The 23,816-nt window shown below is 41.1% G+C and overlaps 1 protein-coding gene across 3 annotated transcripts in view; it reads right to left on the bottom strand.

Moving 5' to 3' along the window:
* The window catches only part of TBC1D9 (TBC1 domain family member 9), a 49,506-nt gene extending 25,951 nt beyond the window's left edge, over positions 1-23,555 (bottom strand). For 2 of the 3 annotated variants that reach the window (XM_053403311.1, XM_053403312.1), the window contains exons 1-4: positions 22,903-23,554; positions 5,927-6,037; positions 1,926-2,044; positions 341-569 (exon numbers count right to left, since the gene is read on the bottom strand). In XM_053403311.1, the coding sequence (XP_053259286.1) occupies positions 341-569; positions 1,926-2,044; positions 5,927-6,037; positions 22,903-23,029 (586 nt within the window). In that variant the 5' untranslated portion in view covers positions 23,030-23,554. Of the gene's footprint in view, positions 1-340; positions 570-1,925; positions 2,045-5,926; positions 6,038-22,902 lie in introns of all 3 variants that reach the window. The other variant, XM_053403313.1, reaches the window with a different exon arrangement.
* Positions 23,556-23,816: the final 261 nt, after the last annotated feature.

Genomic DNA, 23,816 nt, shown 5'->3' with positions numbered 1-23,816 from the left:
TCTGCTCAACATCCATGAGGATGTGACAGCAGGCTTTCTTCAACATGATCAGCTTTTGGAAGAGACACTTTGCCCCCTTGCCATACTTCTGGGGCATCATATATTGCCACCATAACACTAAGCCTAAAGCCAGAATGTTTCAGGTCTCCACGTAAGTGACACTTAAAATGAATGGGCAACTCTAACTAGAAGGATAAAACGTAGTTTAGTGGTCCATGTGCTGTTGCCAGTTCCTGCACTACATCAAGTCCACCAACAAGGACTATGTGTATCGTTCTAAACCACCAACTTCAAAACACACACACAAAGATCAATAGAAACGGAAGTCTCTCATTCATACCTTCCCGTCCCATGAGGAAGGAATAAAAGCAGAGGTGGTTAATGCTGAGATACATCCAGCCCTGGCGAGGCACCTTCCCTTTCCAGTAACTGCAGGAGTAGTAATTCACCAGCTTCTCTTCCTCCGGCATCCCAAACAGTTTGTGGAATTTCACTATGGCTTCCTTAAATTTTTCAGTGTCGTCATCCTCCTTGATACCATTAATTTTGTTAAATTCTGCAATGATGCCCTGAAGCAGAAGATCAGACAGGACAGTTTGGCTTCCCCCCAAAATATATGTGTGCTATGGAGTTCAAAATTCCAGCATTTAAAAAAAGAAAAGGTTTGGGGAGAGGAAGACAACACATTTTGAGTATGCAACCCAACTGGCATACTGCAGTGACATGGGGCTGTAGTCAAATTAGCAGAATGACAAGATGAGTCTGCATCAGGGTTGGGGAATCCATAGCTGTTCAGATATTGTTGGGCTGGAAATCCCATAGGCCCCAGCCAGCATGGCTAATGGTCAAGGATAATGAGAACAGAAGTTAGAGGTGGATTTAGGAAAGCGTGACCAGTTTGCCTGCAATGGGCGCTGAGCCGAGAGGATACCACAACAATGGTGTAAAACAGTAAGCAAGAGGTGGGGGGCACTGAATTTTGGCATTGCACAGGGTGCTGCTGAAATTTGAAAGCCCAAAGTCTGCCACTGCTGTAGTCCAGCAATTTCTGCAAGGCCACACCCCTGGTCCATATGTTCCATTGGAGTCTTTCCAGTTGTTGTTGGAGTACAACTCTCATCAGGCCAGTGGTGAGGGGTGATGGCAGTCCAAGAAAGTCTGGGGGCCCAAGGTTGGGAAAGGCTGTTCTACTGCCTTCAGAAACCACAGGATGCACATAAATCACACTAACAATTTCCAGAGGAATGGCCATGTTAGTTTGTTGCCAAACAAATGGTGGCATATTAAAGACAAACAAAAGCTTTTGTCATTTCAGCTGTGTTGCCGTGTTATCGGTTTTAGCCTTTAAGATATCACAAGGCTCTTTGCTATTCTAAGTTGCCAAAGCAACAAAGAGGAGAGTGCTGCAAGACAAAACCTTAATTGTTAAATCTAACCTACACAGGGCATCTCAAGAGATTAGATCTTGGCCATATGGATTTCCCAAACTACCAAACAAACTAGATATTCTCTGCTAAGAAAGGACCTGGCCTTACTCCCTCTCAAACAAGCCACATGGTAAACCTGTTTTGGTAAACTGATTGCAAAAGATTAAAATGAAAAAAAGAGTGATGTGCTGATAGGGAAGGTGTTGTGCTGTTACAAGATAAAAATTCTGAAATTCCACGTGGCCAGCATAAGTCCCTTGACAAACCTGAAGATAGTTATGTGATCTCACCCTTATCTATGCAACTTGATAATACCAATGTGTCTGTTTCCACTGATGCCTGCTTCCTCAAACTAGATAATGAAGCTCACTGGAATCTGTGCTTACCAAAACAGAGAAGTACACAAACCAGCAAATCAAGTATAAAGGACAAGCTTGCATAATAGTTTTTTCCTGGTCATGAGGATAATTAACTGTGCTGACAATATATATACACTACCTGTATTTTTCCTTTGACAAATGTGTTTATGTCATTTTCATTTTCAAAGATCGAAAGAGTTTGTAGTAAATTCTGTTCAAGCCATTCCCAGTGCTCAGTTATTTCTTTCCTTGAACAACCTAAGACAAGAACAGGATAAATTGCTAGATCATGTTTGTAATTTGATCATCATAAAGCAAAAATAAATATATTTATGGATAGGTGTGCAACAGTATGTTTATTGGATAACCAAAACAAAACAAAACAAACCCAACAAAGAGAATACTCTCTTTTATAATTTTATAATGAATGATTTTAGAGTGTTGTTTGTGTTGTACTTTTGTATTGTTTTATTGTTGTTAGCCGCCCTGAGCCCAGCTTCGGCTGGGGAGGGCGGGATATAAATAAAATTTATTATTATTATTATTATTATTACTGTGCATTTTAAAGCAAACCAGCACAGAAGAGTAATTTAATTCAACAGAACACCATGGCCCACTTCAGTTGTAACAAGATAAATAAATAAGTAGATAAATAAGTACCGCTGGGGCGGGAAGGAAAATGGCATTTCCGTGCGCTCTGGCTTCCATCACGTCACAACCCCATATTCCATACTTAACCGTACCTTCCCTCCCCTCCTTAGCACGCCTTGCTAAGTTTTCACTTCCTGTCTTAAACAAATCACAGTTCCTCATGAGGTCTGAACTTGAGGGTGTGTAGTTTGCCTATACTTTCCAAACAAGGCAGGAAATGAAACCATAGTGTGATCCTGGCTTGTTCTTACTACTCATAGTTTAAAACAAACCAGAGTTATATGAACTTGGATAACGTGGGAAACTGTGGTTTGTTTGAAACAGGAAGTAAAAGCTTGTGTTTCCTTCCAGGGGCATGAAAGTATAGGAGAGATGAGAGCGGCATTCAGGGGCCAAATGATCTTAACAACTGGGCCTACATGATCTGTGAACTGGCAGTTTTCTGCAGACTAATTTTTCTGCTTATCCTTGAGCCCTTGGTTTTCTCCTAGAATGGTAATAATTTAGAGTCACTTCTAAATGGCATTATAGAAGTTAGAACATTATTGTTGAAGTAACTTGGCAGCACTGTCTCTTCCCCCTGACCCAAAAGTAGAAACAAGGACAGACCTCTAAGCTCCCTCTTCTAGTTTTGGAAATAATTGCCCTGCAAATACTTTCTGTAAATAGGGTACAATTTAATCAGATACATTTAAGTGTGTACCTCACTTAGTCTTGCATTTAAGTACTTGCCTCCTAGGTCTGGCAGACAATGAATTTCACGCAGGTGAGTGCTTCACCCCTCATTTAAACCCAGCATAGAAACCATGGAGCATGTCAGAAAACAGAATCCCCATCTTCTGTGTCCAAGGTAAAATACAGTGTTCTGCTGGGGGAGGGAGAAAGCTCATAGTGCATCCTCTGCTAGCCCCCCAAAGGCTAAAATAATTTGTGGACTTACTAAGAAAGTGGGCTTAACTCCCTCCTATTATAATCAATGGGATTTAAGTGATTCATGTCAACAGAATTATGCCCATAGATTACACTGAACTCCTGAATGAATAGAAGTTATACAGTACATATTATATAAATCACTCAAGAGCTTGCTGCAACAGTGCCAGGAAGGCATAGGTACGTGCAAATCAATTATTTCCTAGCCACAAAATTAGAAAGCTAACACAGTAGTGAAATGATTTCCTGGGAATTGCAAACATAAGCTTATCTCCAGCACAGCTCGGCTGATGAGGAATGAGATCATTCTCTGCAGCTTCCAGGGAGGCCTGGCATTTCTGCTCTGCCTTTTCAACACAAATCATTTCTGAGAGCCTACATAATTTAAACAGCGGCAGCAAAGGCCCATATGTGATCATCATGTTGGGCTTTGCTTGCAATTACTGCATGAAATTGTATTGTTATAACTCCGGATGTGGCTTTAAAGACCGAGTTATTCTTTCCATAGCTTTTTACACACCTACAAAAGAGCCATAACACAACATATAGGTAATGCACTTAAAATCGCCAGAGAGATGCAAAATGATGATGTCTTGCCTCCTGTGGAGCAATAAAATGCAGAGTTACCATGCCATTACCATCACAGTATCTGTTCTGCAGTCATCGTCTGAATTATTTTTTATATATGGATTATTAAAGCTGAGGTTACTATTCACTATTTCTAAATATGGATACAACTGCCGTCACACTTCAAAACTTTTTGTTGTTACTGTTTTTATTCTCAAGAATTTAATTTATTCTGAAACAGGAATGTATTTTTTTTTTCCAAAAAAGAAAAATACTAATATTTCTCAGCTTTGTTCCCTTCTTTCCACTAGCAATTCTGTTATGGGAAGGACAATTGGGGCACTCAAATATATTTTCATAAAAGGAATGTAAGAGACACATTATCTAATGAAAAGTGTGGCCCACCTGTACCTGCACACAGGGGGCGTAGGAAGGGGGGCGGTGGGAGCGGTGTGCCCCAGGTGTCATCCCTGAGGGGGGTGACAAAATCCCCCTGGGTGGATCGCTGCCCTGCCCCCCTGGACACTGATCACCACACCAATGGCCCCCAATGGGTGCTGATCGCCATGTTGATCACCCCCAATGGGCGCTGATCGTTACATAAAACTGCAATAATGTCAAAATAGCTAATACTAGCCAGAGTTTATTACCCTTGTCATAATCAATGCTTACAAGGAAAGGGAGCAAAAAATTCCACATAAGAGAGGAAATGTGGGAATGATATCTGTACACAGCTTGGTATCCTGTTCTTAAGTGTCTTAAGAGTTTGACAGTATTACATCTACAATAGACCACAGCCATTGCTCAATATAATCTCACTAGATTACAACAGGCTACAATGCAACACAATGGGTTGGATCCAGACTCAGCCGTGCTTTGAGTACACTTATACAAATCAATGGGGTTTAGTCACGACTAATTTGTACCCACTGCTTTCAGTTGGTCTAATCTAAGCATGAGTAAATCTGGATAAAATCCAGTAACAGCAATGTCATATTATAGACAAAAACTTTGATGGGGTTAATCGCCCAGTCTGATAGTTACAGAAGATTAAATGGGAAATAACTTTTTAGCATTTCAGAGCCTGGATCTCATAAATGACCTGCTACTCAAGTACGATGTCATCACACAGTATAGTGGTACCTCAGGTTACAGACGCTTCAGGTTACAGACTCCGCTAACCCAGAAATAGTACCTCGGGTTAAGACCTTTGCTTCAGTATGAGAACAGAAATTGTGCGGTGGCAGCAGGAGGCCCCATTAGCTAAAGTGGTACCTCAGGTTAAAAACAGTTTTAGGTTAATAACGGACCTCCAGAACGAATTAAGTTCTTAACCTGTGGTACCACTGTACAGGCAACCCCCTCATTTACACGCCTTCCACTCCCAGAAGACGTTTATATGGGTCACCGCAAAATAAATAAATTAATTGGCCTTCCTTCCTGGAAAGGAGGGAAGGCACGCCATTCAGGGCTCCGATCCAGAGAAGGCTTGGGACCGGCCAGGTAATGGCCCTTAGCGACTTCCAGGCAGCAGCCCCAGTGGCACACATGAGTTTCTCTCTCTCTCTCTCCTCCCTGTGGACCCTCCCTATCAAAGTGGGGTGCCCCCCACTTTATGTCATTTCACTTATTCATGTGGGGGCTCCATGTAAGTGAGGGGATGCCTGTCATCAAGACAGTATGCAATTCAGTACTCCTATGAACTACAGTGGTACCTCAGGTTACAAACACTTCGGGTTACAGACTCCGCTAACCTGGAAGTAGTACCTCGGGTTTAGAACTTTACCTCAGGATGAGAACAGAAATTGTGTGCTGGCGCTGCAGCGGCAGCAGGAGGCCCCATTAGCTAAAGTGGTACCTCAGGTTAAGAATGGTTTCAGGTTAAGAACGGATCTCTGGAACGAATTAAGTTCATAACCAGAGGTACCACTGTACACAGAACATCCAGTCCTCTAAGAAACTGGTAATTTTAGCCACTATTAAAATACTTACCACAGGCAATAGTCCAGTATATCATAGAGTCTGGAGCCTGGTATAGAATTCGATATGGCGCTACCCTTGCACTTGAATCCAGCACAACATCAAGAGTTCCCACAAGAAGACCTAGGGAGAGGGAAAGGAATTCAGTGGTGAACAGTACTGCTGTCTTGAGGTAGACATGGATACATGAACTTAACAGAACATTCCAGCCCATTTAAAAAAAACAAAACAGGTAAGAAAGATATATTTAATATCTGAGAGCCTGAAGATACAGTGACTAGACTGTCGGCCTTAGATTGGGTGATGTGAAACTAAAGTGCTAATCTGAGCAATTTGAAAGAGACAAAATTAACAAGAGAATCAGCATGAAAGTCAAGTTTATATAGGTAACCAGGTCACTGACTGACTGAACTCTTCTCCTAGTGCTTAAACAAGTGCTTAACAACAGTGGTAGCTAACTTACTTCTTCTATTCACCATTCTTTAGATCCACCCTATTGACTAAAATCAGTTCTTCTAGAACTTTACTGCTTGGCTCTTTGTTTGATCTGTCACAATTTTACCCAGTCATCACAAAACCTTTCGGGCCATGCACAATCTGAATGGTTAACTAGTCACAGGTCATTTCTCAGCCTTCTAATTTGGGAGATAGCCATGCCTCGCCACATCCTGGTTCACATTTGGGATTTTCCTTATAGCTCAAAATAATGTTTTTAAACACCGCCACCAACACAGAGACATAGCCACATTCCAGTTACTACAGAGTGCAAACCAGCATTAGAAATTTCTCCACGTAATTTAAATGAAACATTTAGTAGGCACTCGGTTGATCTCTCTCCTCTGGAAATGCATCTGTTCATAGTCCTTTGGCCAGGAGTAAGTAATCTCTCCACTCCTCTATTCATACCCATTAGCCCTCTACCCCCTTTTGTTTTTAGTCTCAGTCAATAAGAGGGAGGTGTAGCCTATGTGGCGTTAACATATTGAACTACACTCTGTTCGTATAAGAGCACAGTGTAATAAATAATTGAGCATAATCTGAGACATTGACCTTGCTTGTCCCTTCTTCAGCCTTTGTTGTGCATGAAGAAAATGCTTCAGTGAGCGCTTTCCCAAACATTTTCTTGTCAAGCTGAAAATGTATTCAAGAACCAGCTCTTCCTCTGATGCATATTCTCTGCAGAGCAATCGGCATCAGAGGCAGCCTTAGCACAGTTGGGCACAGGACGAGGGAGGGATGTTTCAACTCAGGACTGTCTGAGACCTTTGCAATGTGCCTTTGTAGACATCGTCCTGGGAGAGGGAGAGGAAGGAGCAGCAGGTGCGGCAGCTATCTGACACGCCACAGCAAGGAATACCATTTTAGGGGGTGAAACTTAATTACAGCAAATTTCTTCCATGAGAGGGCCTTAAAAATGTGGGTTTCTTTTGGCGTGAGAAATTCAAATCTGCTTCTGTTTCAAGGCCTCCGCCACCTATTTCCAGGACCCTGCTTTACTTGGATAATACAAAAATCTTTTACATCCCCTAAATATTTCATCCCCCCCACCCCCAGTGATGAATGAATGAAACATACCTTACCATGAAATATGTCTGATTACATGGATCCAAAACATGTAAACGTACGACATCAGAGATTTAATATCCTAGCTTCAACTAGAAATACACAATTTACTCCAAACACTACTATAATGGTGCTTAGGTAAACACATTTAAAGTTTTGAAAACCATATCACATGCAGTTGCATGCTAGGAACAGTCAGGTTTTTCTATTCATCATATGGCACCATTGCAAGGCATCACAGTTGCCATGGAATTCTTGGCATAGGGCAATGCATAACTTACAGTGGAACTGATGAAAGTTCAAAACAGAATGAGATTTCTAAAACAGTATTATTTCATGATTTGAGTATAATAGTTTGCAAACTTTCTCATTTTGAGGAAAATGGGTTGTGGATCACAGAAGTCTGATATTCCCTCATTTTTTGTCGCTTTTAGACTGACTGAAGAACTATTCAGCTACATATATTGCTACATTCAAGATTAAAATCCAGTCATATACAGTATTATGCTTCCTGGAAAACTGGTCATACTTGCCACCATAATGTGTCAGCTTTGGAGTCAAGTCTCTGTCAGGTGATAATTCATAGGAGGTCAGTAGAACCAACAAGAGCAACAACAAAATCCACAATGGTTTATGTTGTTGTTCTTATGATTTTTACTCAAGTGACTTTAATCTAGGGGGTCCCTATTTCTTTCAACCAAAGGTTGGCAAACCAAAAGCACATCTACAGTTATGTGCTAGTGATGCATAGGTTTATTGCACAATCGTGTAATTCAAGTCTTAATGACTTGAAGACTTAATGATTCTTTCGAACTATCAGCTCCCCAACCCGCAACAAACAATTTTTTAAAAAAGACTCCCATTGCAACAGTGGAAAGTGGAAAGTGCTCCGAAGGCTAGGGACGTTACAATTTCATGCAATAAGGTTAATCACAACTGGGAACTTCAATAATGAGGATGCAACTTTTAGCTTGTTGGTAATCTTCTCAAGTAACAGCTCTCCAAAGAGACAATGCTCAACACGTTGTAATTAGTTACGAATTGCACTGAATACTAGCCAAATTCCAAAAGTGAAGATTTCTTCATTAACAGCCTGATCCGCCACAGCAGAAACCCAACTGTTTCCTTTCACACTGAGAATGAAAGCAAGGCTTGGACTACAAATCTGCTAGACTTTAGAAAAAGCTAAATATTACATCATACTTCTTTCCCAAGTGACATTTTAACAATACTTAACAGAAACAACTGCTTTCTCTCCCCCTGTCTTGCAATTTTATTTTATTTCTTTAACCAGAGACCTGGCATCCCCCAGCAGAGTAAATTACAAAATGGCAGCTGGTAGGCAGAAATAGAACCAGCAAGAAAATGGCAACCCAAGGGCAGACACAGCCTTAATTACCAGCTGCATCCCATGAACCATAGTCACTAAATTTAATGGGCATTACTCACAAATCAGTGTGTATAAGATTGGAGTAGGCATTTTCAGGAGACCACACTTTTCTCCCAGTCCTATACAGGTTTACTACTACCAACTAATGCATTTACTTTTTCATATTTAAACAAGGTAGTTAGTAGTTTATTGCACAATCGTGTGATTTAGTTACTAAACCTGTTTTCTTTTCATTTATTGCTGAAATAGTAGCAGGCATTTGCCCTCAGCTGCCATCAAGACTGGGGAATGAGAAAATCTGCCAGAAAGTCACCCCCCCCCCAGCAATGGATTAAAAAGATCAGCTCTCTCAGTTTTTAACCTGTTTGTAGGTTTGTCAGGAATACATTTTAAAAAATTTTAAAAGATACTTGATTAATACAGCTTGGCTTGAGTTTTATTCTCTATACTGAAGAGACTGAATACAGCTTTCTTTCACAAAACTCCTGAAGCATAAAACTATTCCTTGTAAGCGAAATCTGAATCTGCAAAAAGCACTGTAAATCCTCACAAGTTCCATGCCATCATGCAATATGATCCCTATCAAAATACAACTAGAAATCATAGGAAATGTATAGTAAATTTTCCTTTCCGTCCCAAGAAAATGGCCCATTTTACAGATGAGACTATCCCAGGGGTCATCAGTGAGTCAATGGGAGAGAGAGAGCTCATGGCATATGCAAAACAGGAAAAAAATAAATGAAGTGAGCTAAGACAAAGACTCTGTGTTCACATATGCAGGATAATTAATCCCCTTTTATAGCTTGGCCATCTGGAGGCTGATAGAGAACAACAAAACTCAATGCATCTCTTTCTCTACTTAAAATGTCATTTAATAAGAAATATCAGTGGAAAACCTATTTGTGGACTGTACCACTTTTTAAAATGCCCTTCCACAAATAATAATTATGAATAATCAGAAGACAAATCCTTGCACATAGAAGCTAGTTTGTAGTGGGAGGAGGCTAGAACCATTATCTCCAGCATTTAGGGCAGGGCGGTCCAATACATGGCCCAAGAGCCACATGTAGCCTCCAAGGCCCTTCTTGGCAGCCCCTGGCAATATTTGAAACCTGCCCCACCCCCCTCAGCTCTTGCTCTGCCGCCCCCCAGCCCAGTTTGTATTAGGTAGAAAAGTAGCCACAGGAGATTCATCTCTCATCCGCACATACATTCAGCTATAAAAAGGAACACAATTTCCAACCCCACCTTTGATTTCTATTTATTTTATGCTATATTTAGATCTCCCATCAGTCAAAGTTCTCTGGCCAGTTTTTATAGTCAGTAAAACGTACAGGTAAATACAATAATTCTGTATTGCTGTGCACTGCTGCTCCGTGCTGCTATTTTGTTGTTTTTTTGTTTCATTTTTTTTGTTTGATTTATTTTAATGTGGTATTGGTGTGTTTTTTTTGGTGAATGGTAGACTTGAAGTACAAACAAACAACAAATAAAATCGCCCAAACACCATAAAATCTCAAACTAAAGCAAAAACATTACTAAAATGACATTAAAAACACACTGGCATAAAATGGAATACAAAAGCCAACCTAAAAAAGAAAAAGAGAATGAAGTTCTGGGATGCAATTCTGTGTAAAAGTTTAAGGAAGTAAGTCCCACTGAACAAGGTAGGCCTCATTCCTAAGCAAATATGAACAGAAATGACTCCACACACATTTAGGGAGTAGATTGCTTTTTGCTATAGGCAGATAACTCCAACATAAGAACACAAAACACAGACACAACACAACACACAGAGCACTACGATACTCTGATTAAACCACACAGTTATATACACCTATTCTGATTCCCTTTTACATGTACACATACAAATGAGACAAGACTCTTCTTCCTTTTTCTGTTTCCTTTCTCACACAGACCCACATCCCACCACTAACCAGTTTTATTGCTATACTGATAAATTCAACTTTAGCTATAGCAGTGCCTTTCCCTGATATCAGTACAACACTGGTGACAGAACATTTTAATAGTAAACAAGCAAAGGAACAGATCACTGCTGAGCTGTGCTCACCACTGTGAGAGCTGAGCTTATGATGATGATGATGATGCTTCCCCAGCTGTTGTCATTGGCTGTGGACTGCCTGTGATGTCACACAGCACATGGCATCTGAGTGGATACATAAAGGTGAACTAAGGGGAAAACCAAGGCAAAAGTAGTTTTACTTCCCAAAGAGAACACAGTGGGAAATAGCTGTGGTGTTCAGCACTGGGTGGTCTCCTTCCATGCCAAGGCAAGCCAGCAGATGGAACAAACTACCGTAATCATTCAGCAGCAGCAGCATGCTGTGGATCAATAAGAAGGCAAGTTTTTGTGGCTTGAAACCAGATGATATCCATAGCTAGAAGCTGTCTGCTGTCTGGTGATGGACCTAGCAGAAGCTGACAGATATTGGTGGGTGGAAGCTGGTGGAGTTCGTATTTGGATGTTGGTGGATGCTGCAAGTCTGAAGCAGGCTGATATGTGTGGGTATAAACTGGCTGAAATTCACCTTGGAAGCCCAACAAACTATGTGCCTATTTGTGGATAGGAACTGGGGTGTATATGTGAATGAATGGAGAATGGCCGGTTAATGAATGTGTCTGTGCAAATGTCAAGCTTTGAATGTGTTTGAAACACATGGTGTGTGTGTGGGTAAATTCAGAGGCGGCATAGGTCACCCTCTGGATGTGGTGTGCCTGGGAATTACGCATTCAAGAGGTCGCTCTCCAGGTGAAGGGTGCATGCGTGAACCAGTCAACATTCATGGGAGGAAGCCAGTGTAAGTTGGGCGGCTGAAGTCAGGGATGAAATTGGCAGAAGCTAGTGGAAATGCCTGGGTGATGCTGCTGGATGGTAGCCATCCCTCTCACTGTGTTTGTGCCTTTCACGGTTGTCAGAAGCTGGCAAACTTTTTCCATAGACCACTCATGAAAGTAATGAAGAGAGCAGTAGGCCTTAAGAAACCCAGCTTCTATTTCTAAATAAATGGCTTTCTAAATACATCTAGATGGGACGCGGGTGGCGCTGTGGGTTAAACCACAGAGCACTGCTGATCAGAAGGTTGGCGGTTTGAATCCCCGCTACGGGGTGAGCTCCCGCTGCTCGGTCCCAGCTCCTACCAACCTAGCAGTTCGAAAGCACGTCAAAGTGCAAGTAATAGGTACCGCTCTGGCGGAAAGGTAAACGGCGTTTCCGTGCGCTGCTCTGGTTCGCCAGAAGCGGCTTAGTCATGCTGGCCACATGACCCAGAAGCTGCACGCCAGCTCCCTCGGCCAGTAAAGCGAGATGAGTACTGCAACCCCAGAGTCGTCCACAACTGGACCTAACGGTCAGGGGTCCCTTTATCTTTAAATATATCTAAGTAGTGTTCGATACACACACACCACCGCAAGACAGATAATAGAAAGCTGTGCAGATCGTTCCCCAGCTGTTGCCATTGGGTACAGACTCCCTGTAATGTCACAAATGGACCCAGTGGCTGAGGAGAAAGAGGCAGCTACTAGTGGAAAAGAAGGAGGGGAGCAGGACCAGCAGAAGGAAGAGGTGGTGGCTGGGGGGTTGGGGTTGGGCATACAGGGCTAGATGGAGATGAAGAAGGGAAATCTGGGTTGACTCCCTCCTGTCTAACTGAGGTGCCAACATTTTGCTCTCTCAAGGCTCCTCTGTGTGTCTTGCGATGCCCACATAGGGGTAAAAGGAAACAAAATCATGACTGATTTTGTCACGAAGAATCCTCCAGTGCTAGTCACCTTATAAGGTTCCCTGGGGGTTGAAGAGCCTTTTTAGCTGAACTCTGCTATGTTTGGCAAGGTGTTTCCCTCAGGGTCAACTGCTTCAAACTTTTAGAAGAGAGAGACTCGGTGCAATGTTAGAGGCTCAGCACGCGAACTATGATGAGCCAAAGAGAACCTGAAAGTCCTGACAGACAGGTTTTCAAACACGAAAGCACAGAACAAAAAAAATATGCATACCCAGCATTCTGAGATGGTCCTCTGAGTGCTTTGCACCATGTGGTCTGCAAGTGAGCCCCATGCACCTAATGCACTCATTTAGCATTCTGAGAGTATCAGCTTTCATTGTAAAAAGTAATTTTCTAGCTTTTGTGGTTGCAATTTGATCTCGGTACATAATGGGGGTGGGGAGGGAATCTGATGTAATTCACTATATTTGATAAGCTGCCCACCCTGTCTTATAGGAACATGCTTAGTGAACATGTCCACTGATATAGGGCTTCGTGGAAAGGCAAAGCAATGTTGTGGTGAACTTGGCTATCTGCCCAGGAATGTAAAATCCCAGTGCATAAGATTTTTTAAAGTGCCTCAATCAGCCATAGGGGAGAGGAAGCCTGGGGGCTAAGTACCCCATACATTTAAAGCACATTTCCCCTCACCTAAAGAATCCTAGGAACTGTAGTTTACCTGACATACAATTCCCAGCACCCTTAAACTACAGTTCCCATGATTCTTTGCTGGGGGCATGTGCTTTAAATGTATGATGTGTAGTCAACGAAAGCGAGTAATCATATCACTGGCTGAGCACATTTACTCATCAGGAAGCATGAGCTCAGCAAACTCTTTTATACTTGAATGATCCTCTATCAAAGAAGCAAAACATGCCAAGAAGCAGCTATGGGTGTCTCAAGATTTCAGGTTCCCAAGTGAGAATTGACAACCTGGAAGGAGACTGGGAAGTATCTCATATTGCATATGAAAATCATAAACAGTTGTGTTGGTCCATTGGGGTAGATGTATAATTTATTGCTGGAATGGCATACGAAAGATGAACAAGTGAAACCTGTAATGATTAAATGGGCCAGGGATGTGGGGCACAATATCATGATGGTAGATTGGGAGAAATTGTGGAAAAAAGGAATCAAATTTATAGCTTGTAATGAATTAAGAGAAAATTTGATGAAAATGATGTACAGATTGTATTTAACACCAGCGAAGTTAGCAAAAATGTATCATACTCATGATAATAAATGCTGGAAATGTAAAGAAAAAGAAGGAACATTTTACCACATGTGGTGGACATGCCCCAAGGTAAAAGACTTCTGGGAAAGGATTTAATGAACTGAAAAAAAATGTTGAAAAACACATTTATTAAGAAACCAGAAGCCTTTTTACTTGGTATGGTGGGGGATGAAATCCCCAAAAAGGATGTTACTTTTTTTCTGTATGCCACAACAGCTGCGAGAATATTGCTAGCGAAGAATTGGAAGAAACAAGATTTACCAACTATCGAAGAATGGCAGATGAAGATGATGGACTATATGGAACTTGCCGAACTCACCGGGAGACTCGAGACCAGAGAGAAGAGACGGTGGAAGAAGATTGGTAGAAGTTTAAGGAATATTTGAAAAAATATGTTAATATTTAAATCTTAGAATAGCTTTGGAAGTGGATATAGGCTGTGGGGTTAGAAGTAGAAGATATGTATTTTAAAATAGTATTATTTGTAAGTGATAAAATGTGAAGTTTTTTATGGTTAAAGTAAGTGTGATAAAAAAAAAGATGGTTAGAAATTGTGATATATGTAAACTGCTAAAGATGAAATAAAATGAAAATCAGATAGGTGGGACTTGGGGAAGCCCACCTAACAATGTTTAGAAAAATAAGGATAAGACAAGAATCTGTTTGTATTGTTTGTTTTTCTGTTTGTGTTCTTTATTTGTGTTATAAAATGAATTAAAAAATTTGGGGGGGGGGGAGAGAATTCAAAAGCCACAGTAGGGCAGCTTGAACAAGTTTGCAAATACTCCAGGATGCATGCAAAGAAACAAAAACAAAAACAAACAAAAGACCCTGCAGGCTTTAGAATTTTAACATTGTGTCCTGTTTTCCCCTCTAACCCACCACTTACATTTGCTGCAGTTAAGATCTAATCTCTGACCAAGAATTGTAGAAAAATTGTGGAGTTAGTGTGAATCTTCTCCCCAACTCCCATGTTGTCCGTTAGTGCACTTGAACAAGAAGTAATCAGCAGGGAAATTAGGGCCTGACTCAAGACTATTCAGCATGCTGGCACTTTGAGCATGCCAGTCTCTTACAACTGCAGGATATTCACTGGAAAGGAGCACAGCCAGGAAATGGCAGTACAGAGCTAAGCCCAAGAACAGCTGCAAATGACTGCCAAAAACGTTGCCAAGTGTTCTTCACCAATTGATTCCTTCTGTTTGGACGAGATAACCCTTTGGGTCCCTTCCAACTCTATACAGTATTTCTATAGATTTCTATCTACTGGGAGGAAAGGACAGATGTCCTTAATAACACTGGAAGTTATAAATGCAGGAGGGAAGAAAGAATTATTCAGCAGCATCCTGGACTGGTTATTTTAGATGTGGATGGGAAAAAGTGAAAATAACAACACAAGACAGAGCTCTGCTGGATCAGACCAAAGGCCTGTTAAGTCTAGCATCCTGCATCCCCAGTGTTCAGCCAGAGGTCTGAGGGATGTTCACAAGCAGGACATAAGCATAACAGCATCATCCCCATTTGAATCCCCTAGCAACCGGTATTCAGAGACACACTGCCCCAAATACAGCAGTATGGAATCTTCTAGTTAATTATGTTCGCTTACACACTCTTAAGTACTCCCCAGGCTTTTATTCATGCTCATGCCTGCAAGCAGAAAAGGCAACACCTAGGTAACCAAGTGAAGTTGCCCCCAACAATGGATTTGGGGGTGGACAAGAAGAGTCCAAAGGAGTTTCACTTATTCATAAGGGGAAATTCTGAAAGTAAAGATGTTGCTGCCATTTGTTAATATTGATTCGTTAGTCTCTTTTTACTAAGTGACTTAACCAGAGAAAAATACCACAAATAAAAACAATTAAAACCAGAAAATGTAAAACAATCAATACAAAAATGCATTAAATGCTCATCTAAGCTGGTGCCGCTTGCATGTTGCAATTTGGCTGAAGTCCACACCTCTGACATTTGACACATTTAAACAGGATGACTAAGAGGAGACTTAACAACAGCAAAGATTTACATCTGTATACTGAAAACAGCAGTTTCTCATGCCTTAAGAGTTGCCCCAACAGTACAGCAACCTCCAGGTAGAAAACCAGTCAGTTCTGAACCTAACAAGTCCCATATTACAGGAATATCTTGCTGAAATCAAACCGAGGTGATTAGGCAATTCTGTCCAGCACCAAAGGTTATTTTTGGAGCACTTTCAAAGCTCTGTGGCTCCATTCAATCTGCATATTTTATATGCATATAATTATATTTGCATGAATCCTTTCTGGTGCCAGGTCATGCCTGCTGCTGCTAAACATGTCTTCACTTGCCTATCAACATATTTTGATTGTTTTATTTTGCATTTCAGCAATTTGTTCCTGACAGATTGGCAAGTTCGCCAAGTATTCCATCAAGGGAAAATGACAAAGTACCATGGGATATACATGAGCTCTTCTTCTTTGTCTTATACAGAACCAGTACATTGTCCTGGCTCTCACCCTTGGATGAAGAACTCGGACTCTGTGCTTTGGAAATCCCCAAATTATTAATGAAATTAGCACATGGTCTCAGCACCAACTCAGAGTACAGGTTACATAGCTCAAAATGTACATTGACAAGGGATAGGATACATGGCTAGGCATAAGCAAAGACTTGACACATCCCTCCTGCTCTCCTTGTAAAGCAGTGGGATTTAGAAATTTTCGGAGCCCATCAGATATGCTATTATTGCATTTTCAAGCTTTTCACCGACTTTCTTTTAGCACAGGGAGATTGAAATCTATTCTACACCAAGGAATCTTATGCATCAAGAAAACTAAAAAGAAATAGACAAACAAATCACAACAGCTGTTTCCTTTTGGCTGTATTATGGTTGCTAATTTTCCCTTCATTGCACAAGACAAGCCATATGGTCAATAGGCTTACTCATTTAAATAGTAATAATAATAACAGGAAGAGTCATCCACATGACTTAGTGTCAAAAATCTACAACTGCTGATGGCACGAGGAAAAAATAGGTATAACAAGGGAATTCCTGGGGAAAGTACTCTTTGGTGAGAAAACACCAATAGATTTAAAATCACAAAATATGCAGCAAAGTTAAACGTAGAAATATAGGCTGTTAAGATTTTTTAAAAAATATCCCCTTATGAGTTCCAAAACCTCCCTCTTCCTTTAGCATAAAAGGCCACATATTTGGTCTAAAAAAAGAAGGATAAGTAATAACTACTTTGTAAAATGGATAACTCTCCTGAGATCTCCCACTGCTAAAAAAAGATAATTTATTACCAAAATGCAGCCCCTCAAATCCAAGGATAAAATGTTGGTGTTGCATGGATGTGAAAGCCAACACTATCTGATGTTTGAAAGCAAATCCTGCACTATGTCTTATTTAACATTTTCTGCACAATATTTTTAGCACAAGCATCCTTATAATACCATTATGCCTAGACAACTGAGGCCAAGAAAGAGTAACTTGTCCAAAGCCACCTGGGCACATAATAATAATAATAATAATAATAATAATAATAATAATAATTAGTTTTTGTACCCCGCCCATCTGACTGTGTTGCCCCAGCCACTCTGAGTGGCTTCCAACAGAATATACCAAAACACATCAGAACATCACACATTTAAATCTTCCCATAGTAAATGTTACTATGAAGGCCACAGTAGCATTTCTATATATGTGAATCCTGCAAAGATGCTGATGAAAAGTTCCTTTGTTAATCTATCCTTACTTATTCGCAGTGAGGATCAAAAGCAGTAAACCCTGCCTCTACAAAGATACTGATGTACTGCACAACAACAAATTAAAAGTCAATTACAAACAAGGAGATTGCAAAGTGCAATGAATTCAAAACATTTTCATAATACCATGATTAATTGACTTTTAGCCATTCATTTAACCTAGAACATAAGCAAATAATTCAAGCCAAGTACTTATGGCACTAAAATTGAACATGTCATTACTATAGCTTCTGTTCATGATTTTGTTACTTTTGAAACATTAAACAAAGTTTTTAATCTTCGTCAGTTTGGTTCCTCATAACCCTATAAAGTAGATACCACAGTGCCTATTTTCTCTAATTTAGTTGGTCTGGTGTTCCAAACATGCCCTTAGAAATACTAAATATAGTACCAATTTGCCTGAAGATTTAATGAGTTTCCCTTTACTTTTGCTACACAAATTTTTAAAGATTCAAGAAAAGGTAACTTCAATAACTTAAAAGAAAAGTTTTGTAAAATTTCACAAATGATAGAGATTGAGTTTCAGGTGTTTACAAAATCATATGAAGAAAATAATTTGTGGTAAGATATATGAAATTCTGTTACCATGAAGGATGCATTACTGCTTTATTTTAAACTACTCAGAACAGTAATTAGGCTATTGGGTGAAAAGGCAAGAATGTACTCAGAAAATGGTTCCCCCCCATTTCAGTAGATTTATGAAGCCAGTAGCTTCAGTGACCTTGGGATGAAAGTACTTCACAACATTTTTTGATTTGAGGATGAGGGCAGGACGCATTTAAAGGAGCAGACCGTTTTTGCACATTGCCAACTTAAGAGTTTGTGGGTATATACTTTTTGCCTACTATGGGCACAAGAAGGTTCAAAATAACAGAGAGCGCAAAAACATAAATGAAACTATGGAAGTTTCGTGAATTTTTCTTTCTTAAGAGTCCACTTGTGGATGAAAATATTTATGGAGCCTCGAATTCTGGTTCATCTTTTGCAGATTTTAATTTCCCTGATATACAGCACAATTCTACAGTGCCTACTCAAAACTATGTCCCATTGAGTTTAATGGGGTTTACTCCATGGAAACTAGATACAGGTGTGCAGACTACATCCACAATTCTATATGAACTAACGTGGGAGTAAGTCTCATGAACTCTTCTCTACTTCAGAGAAAACAGTATTAATTTATTATTTCATCCCATTTGTTAATTGCTTCCAATGAAACATGTTGAAGTGATTTAACAAGGAATACATATATAAAACTACTTTATGCACACAAATCAATTAAAATATTTTATTGCTACATCTTTTTAAAGACGTGTATATGACTGAACTGCATTGATGTAATATCCCCAGGGCCCAGTTTCTTACCAATCCTTATTAGCTGCTATAACAAAGAGGTAGGCACCTTAAAGACTTAAAGTTTAACATCAGCACAGAGAATTTGTAGTTTTAATGAATTATGAAATGCTTTGTCAATCCCTTAAGATTTTACTGAGAAAATGTCTCAACTCAGCAATAAATATTTAGGTGCACTGAAGGGGAAAATAATCATTTCATTAAAGAATTTAACAGCATAATCCTATGCATGCCTTCTCAGAAGTAAGCCCCTTTGAGTTCAGTGAAGCTTTTTCCCGAGTTAACAGCACAGAGGATTGCAGCCCAAGGCTGTATTCTGAGAGCATGCCCCAAAGAACTCTGTGAGCCTTAGAAGGAGATATGGACACGATTAAGCTGTAAGCTCCTTGTATACCAAATATTTCATACTATATGTGAAAATGACATTGTTTTAAAAAATAGTGCTGGTGATCTATTAATGCCAACCTATCACACTGAACTAGTGTCAGATAGATAAATTGTTTCTATATAATGGTGAGAGAAGACAATTCCCACCACAGTTTCTGTGAGCATTTTATTCCCTCGGTAGTCAGCGGATAGCCATCTGCCAGCCACCTAAACAAATGTGTTAGAAAGATGTTTGGCACCATTTCATGAACTTAAAACTACTGTTACATGCCTAGGCTGCAATGAACAGCTCCACAGTCCACACTGCTATTATCCAACTACTACCATAAAAACTGTGTTTATAAAAATACTCATTCTGTAGGAATGTAACTTGTAAATACAAAGAGAGCATCTCTTGTTTCCCTGAGAGGTCCAAATGGAGGACGCCACTAAAAACACATTTATGTAGGTATTCTGCAGACTGTACCTGAAAGCAGTTCTAGAACCATAAACAATAGCAGAGAGTAAGGCCTGGGAACTAGGAGTGCATGTCAAGTTCTAATGCTAATCTGCAAGGACTCTCATAGTTGCTTCTCTGAAAGCCAATTGCTGCCGTACATGATCTGAAGTTTGCATCACAAGAAGGAAATGCACAAAAGAGTGGAGCACACTTACAGCATCCATGCACATCATGGGCGAACACTCCTAAATTTGAAAAACCAATTCCATGCTAATGGAGCACACAGTGATTAATTTAAACTTTCAAGTGTTATGACGGGTTTCAGCACTGAATGACTAAAAAGCAAATTGTGCTGTGCAGAAGAGGCAGCCAACAGGATGTCCTCCAAATGTTGTTGGACTCCAATTCCCATTGGGCACAACCAGCATGGTCCACGATCAGGGATAATGTGAGAAACATCTGAAGGCTTCTCATTCCTTGCCTTGCTTGAATGGAAGTCACTCTTATTAGTTACGGATTTTTCACTATTTTGTTACCCAGTACTGTAACTAGAAATGTCAGAGACTGGACCTGGGACCTTTTACATGCAAACCATGTACTCTGTGATTCCTCCTCCCAATCTAATCAACTGCTTTCATATTTTAATAGGAAATTACATGCAGCTGACCGTGCTCTAGCCAAACTCTTTACATTTGCAAAATCTGTTTAATCTGAAATACTGCTGACTTCCAAGGCCAAATAATCTCTTCCTGGCAAACTGAGTCTTCCTTTAGATCTATTTTTGTTTGCACTTCTTCTTGCAAATTGCCATGATTTGCATAGATAGCCAATGCACAAAAGGCCACACAGACTATATGCCTGCTCTAAAAGGGCTGTCTTTGAGCCTTCAGGCAAACACCTTCAACAATAAATGTATTCTGTTACCATTTTTTGTTGCTTGTAGGCAAGGTCACATTTTTCTAAACCTTTATTTCCTGTAGTAACAGCCACTGATGGAATGAATTATTGGCATGCATAAAATATATTGCTTTCAACAAAATCATAAAATTAGTATACAGATCCAGCATGATTTGGTGGCTGAAGTGCTTGACTTAGGAAGCTTACATCTGAACCATTTATCATTGGTGAATTTTCTAGGTGGCCAAGAAAGGAGTGATTGAGGTGTTACAGTTTTTCCAAGTTATATACGGGATAAACTCAAGCAGCTACTTGAATCAAGACACGCTTACAGTGACTCAAGATTTGCCAGACCCTACTTTACAGTAGCCCAACGTTACAATGAGGAAAGGATGTTTTTGAAAAAGTGTGCCATTTCACCGATGTCACTCGACTTTATACAATTAAATATCAATACAGATTAGGAAGCAGAAGAAAACAAGCTGAAAACAAGCAGAAGTTGAGAATGTATTTTTGACTCATTCCTGTGATTTCCATTTAGGTAACTGTCCTTGGGAAGTACAGCACACTGACATGCACAATAGTGGCTAATGGAAGAGCCTTGCTGCAAAAGCTTTCTAGGGCACTTGAATCAAAATATCCTAAAAATAACCTTAGACTAGGAGAGAGAGAGATGCACAACCATTTTTAGGAATGATGGAATTGTCAATGCTGTAGTGCTACAGGATTAAAATTCCTTTAGGATCTTCCCCACCCTCATCCTGGTTTTATATTCCTTTAGTGCCAATTAAGACATTATGTTTTGCAGTTACCACCAGAGCCTTGCAGCCAGTATTGTAATTCAACCCAAATTGCAGCCAAGGATAGCCATATAAAACACAGTGACAATGCACATGTAAAACAAAACTTTAAAAAGCTGAATCCTGGTTGTCTTGCCTGATCTTCACTATTTCCAGATGATCAATGCTAGCAACAAAAAACATACATGGCTAATAGACATCACAACTACAACCAGGACACTTAAAACATTCAAACTGTCATATTAAATTGTAAGAAGTTCTCTAGAATGGAAAGTCCAGTTCATCTCAATTTCAGCTTTGGACTGGTTGGTTGGCTCTAACCAAGCTAGGTGTAGGTGAGGAACTGATTCACTGAAATAGTGAAGTGCAAAAGGAGATGAGGAAATGAGACTCATCATGTTACACATTTACTGGTGTAGGCCACAGAAACTGACATGCCCTGAATCAGTGCTTCCCAAACTTTCTGTCCCACAGACCACTGAGTCTTGGCAGATCACTTAATGAGTTCATGCCTGTTGCAGCAATTCTAATATGATGTGATAAGTGCTGGTTTTTAAATTGTATTTTTATTGCTTCTTTTGTATTTCACCTGAATGAAGCTTGTGATCTACAGACTATAGTTTGTGACACACTGCCGAAAACTATTCTAGATCTCTTGAGCCAGATGGCTCAGAATTAATTTTTTTCTTGATGCAAGACAGAAGCAATGTGCTCCTGTGAATGAATTATTTCACTTGGGATTCCTGCGTTCCTGATAAGTCCCAAACTCACTGTGAGACCTCGCTGTATTTCACTCCCAGTATAGCATATCTAAAATAACAATTGAGTGCCCTTCACAGAATTTCTTTGAAGTTAAGTTACAAAAGCACTCTATTAATCTACCTCCGCTCTATGCATGGCTGATCAGAAGTAAGTCTCACAGAGTCCAATGGGACTTACTTGCAAGAAATTGTGCAAGGACTGCAGCCTAAAACTTCTCCGTGTGTGCTATTAGTAATCTTCCTTCGTGCAATTTTCAAAGGACTCTGGGATGCCACTCTAAGTCTTCTGCACAAGGATGTAGGAAACAGTAATCAGTAGAGACTCTGCCAACCCCAGCAGTACTGACATGCAGGTGAATATAGCCATCCATACACAATAATAAAAGCCTAAGCAAGCCAATATAGATACATGAAGAAAAACTGGCATCCTGGATTTCCAAACACACAAACAGTATACCTTCAAGTGAAATGCACACACCTGTTGCAAATGCAGACCCCGCATCAAGACACCAGGCGTGGACATGGCATGTAAATAAACGCACCAAAGAATAGCAGTAGCAGCATCCCCCACCCCAAAAGATCCAAACTGAGCAATTCTGCCCCTTATTTCTCCCCCTCCCGCTTCGGAGCCCTCTTCGCCCCCTTACCAGCTAGCCCTCCGCTGCCTCCATCTCCTCCGTGCCCCTTTCTTCTCTGCAGGATGAAGTAAGGGTTGGCCCTCTCCGTGATCCACAGGGCGTTTGCCAGCAGCACCTCCTCCGGGTTCACCCACATGCTCCCGGCCAAAGACAAAGGCAGCCTGGACGGGATTCGCTTCAGATTCGCTTTTAAACCATGCGGAGCCCGGGACAATGCTGCGAGCCCCGGTTGGCTTCAAGCGCCCTGCCCAGCCCAGCCCAGGTAGGAGCCCGCAACGCCCCGGCCAGAGGAAGGAACATCGGGGTTAGAAAGGGCAAGGAAAAGCAGCAGCATCCCCACCGCGGCTCTCCAGCCCCGGATCAGCCCCTTCTCCAAGCCCAGAACAAGCGGCGGCAGCAGCTAGGCGAGAAGACTCGCTCGGTGGCGGACGCGGGGATGAGCCGAGCGGGTGACCTCAGAGAGCATCAGCTGCGACGGCTGGGCCCGCCCAGCAGCCTCGCCGCCTCCCAGCCTCCTCACTGCATTCAAGCTCCGGGAAGGAGCCGCTTGCGGAACGGCGCCCCCACTCGGAAAAACGCGAGCTTAGCAGCTGCTCTCCTTCCGGCACAAGAGCTCGGGAGGTCCGCTCCGCTGCATAGACGAAAAAGGCAAACACAAAAACACAAAAAACCCTCGCAATGTCTGATGCTAACGAGTAAAGGCCAAGCCTATCTATCAATAGGGGGCGATTGCAGGGAGCGAGATCCACCGTTCGGCATCTGTGATATGGCTACGGGGAAATCACAACAGGTAACCCTGGCGAGAACGCGCCCGCGCGCATGAACACACACCTCCGGATTGGTACTGCCGAGAGCCGCCCAGCGCACCACGGATCTTTGAAGATCACCTCCCTAGCTACCCCTCCCCCGCTAGGTTTAAAGCA

The sequence above is a fragment of the Podarcis raffonei genome, chromosome 9 (assembly GCF_027172205.1).
Source record: "Podarcis raffonei isolate rPodRaf1 chromosome 9, rPodRaf1.pri, whole genome shotgun sequence".
NCBI classification, from domain to species: Eukaryota; Metazoa; Chordata; class Lepidosauria; order Squamata; family Lacertidae; genus Podarcis; species Podarcis raffonei.
Note: the sequence above shows the minus strand (reverse complement) of the source record. Positions and strands in the feature narration are given on the sequence as shown.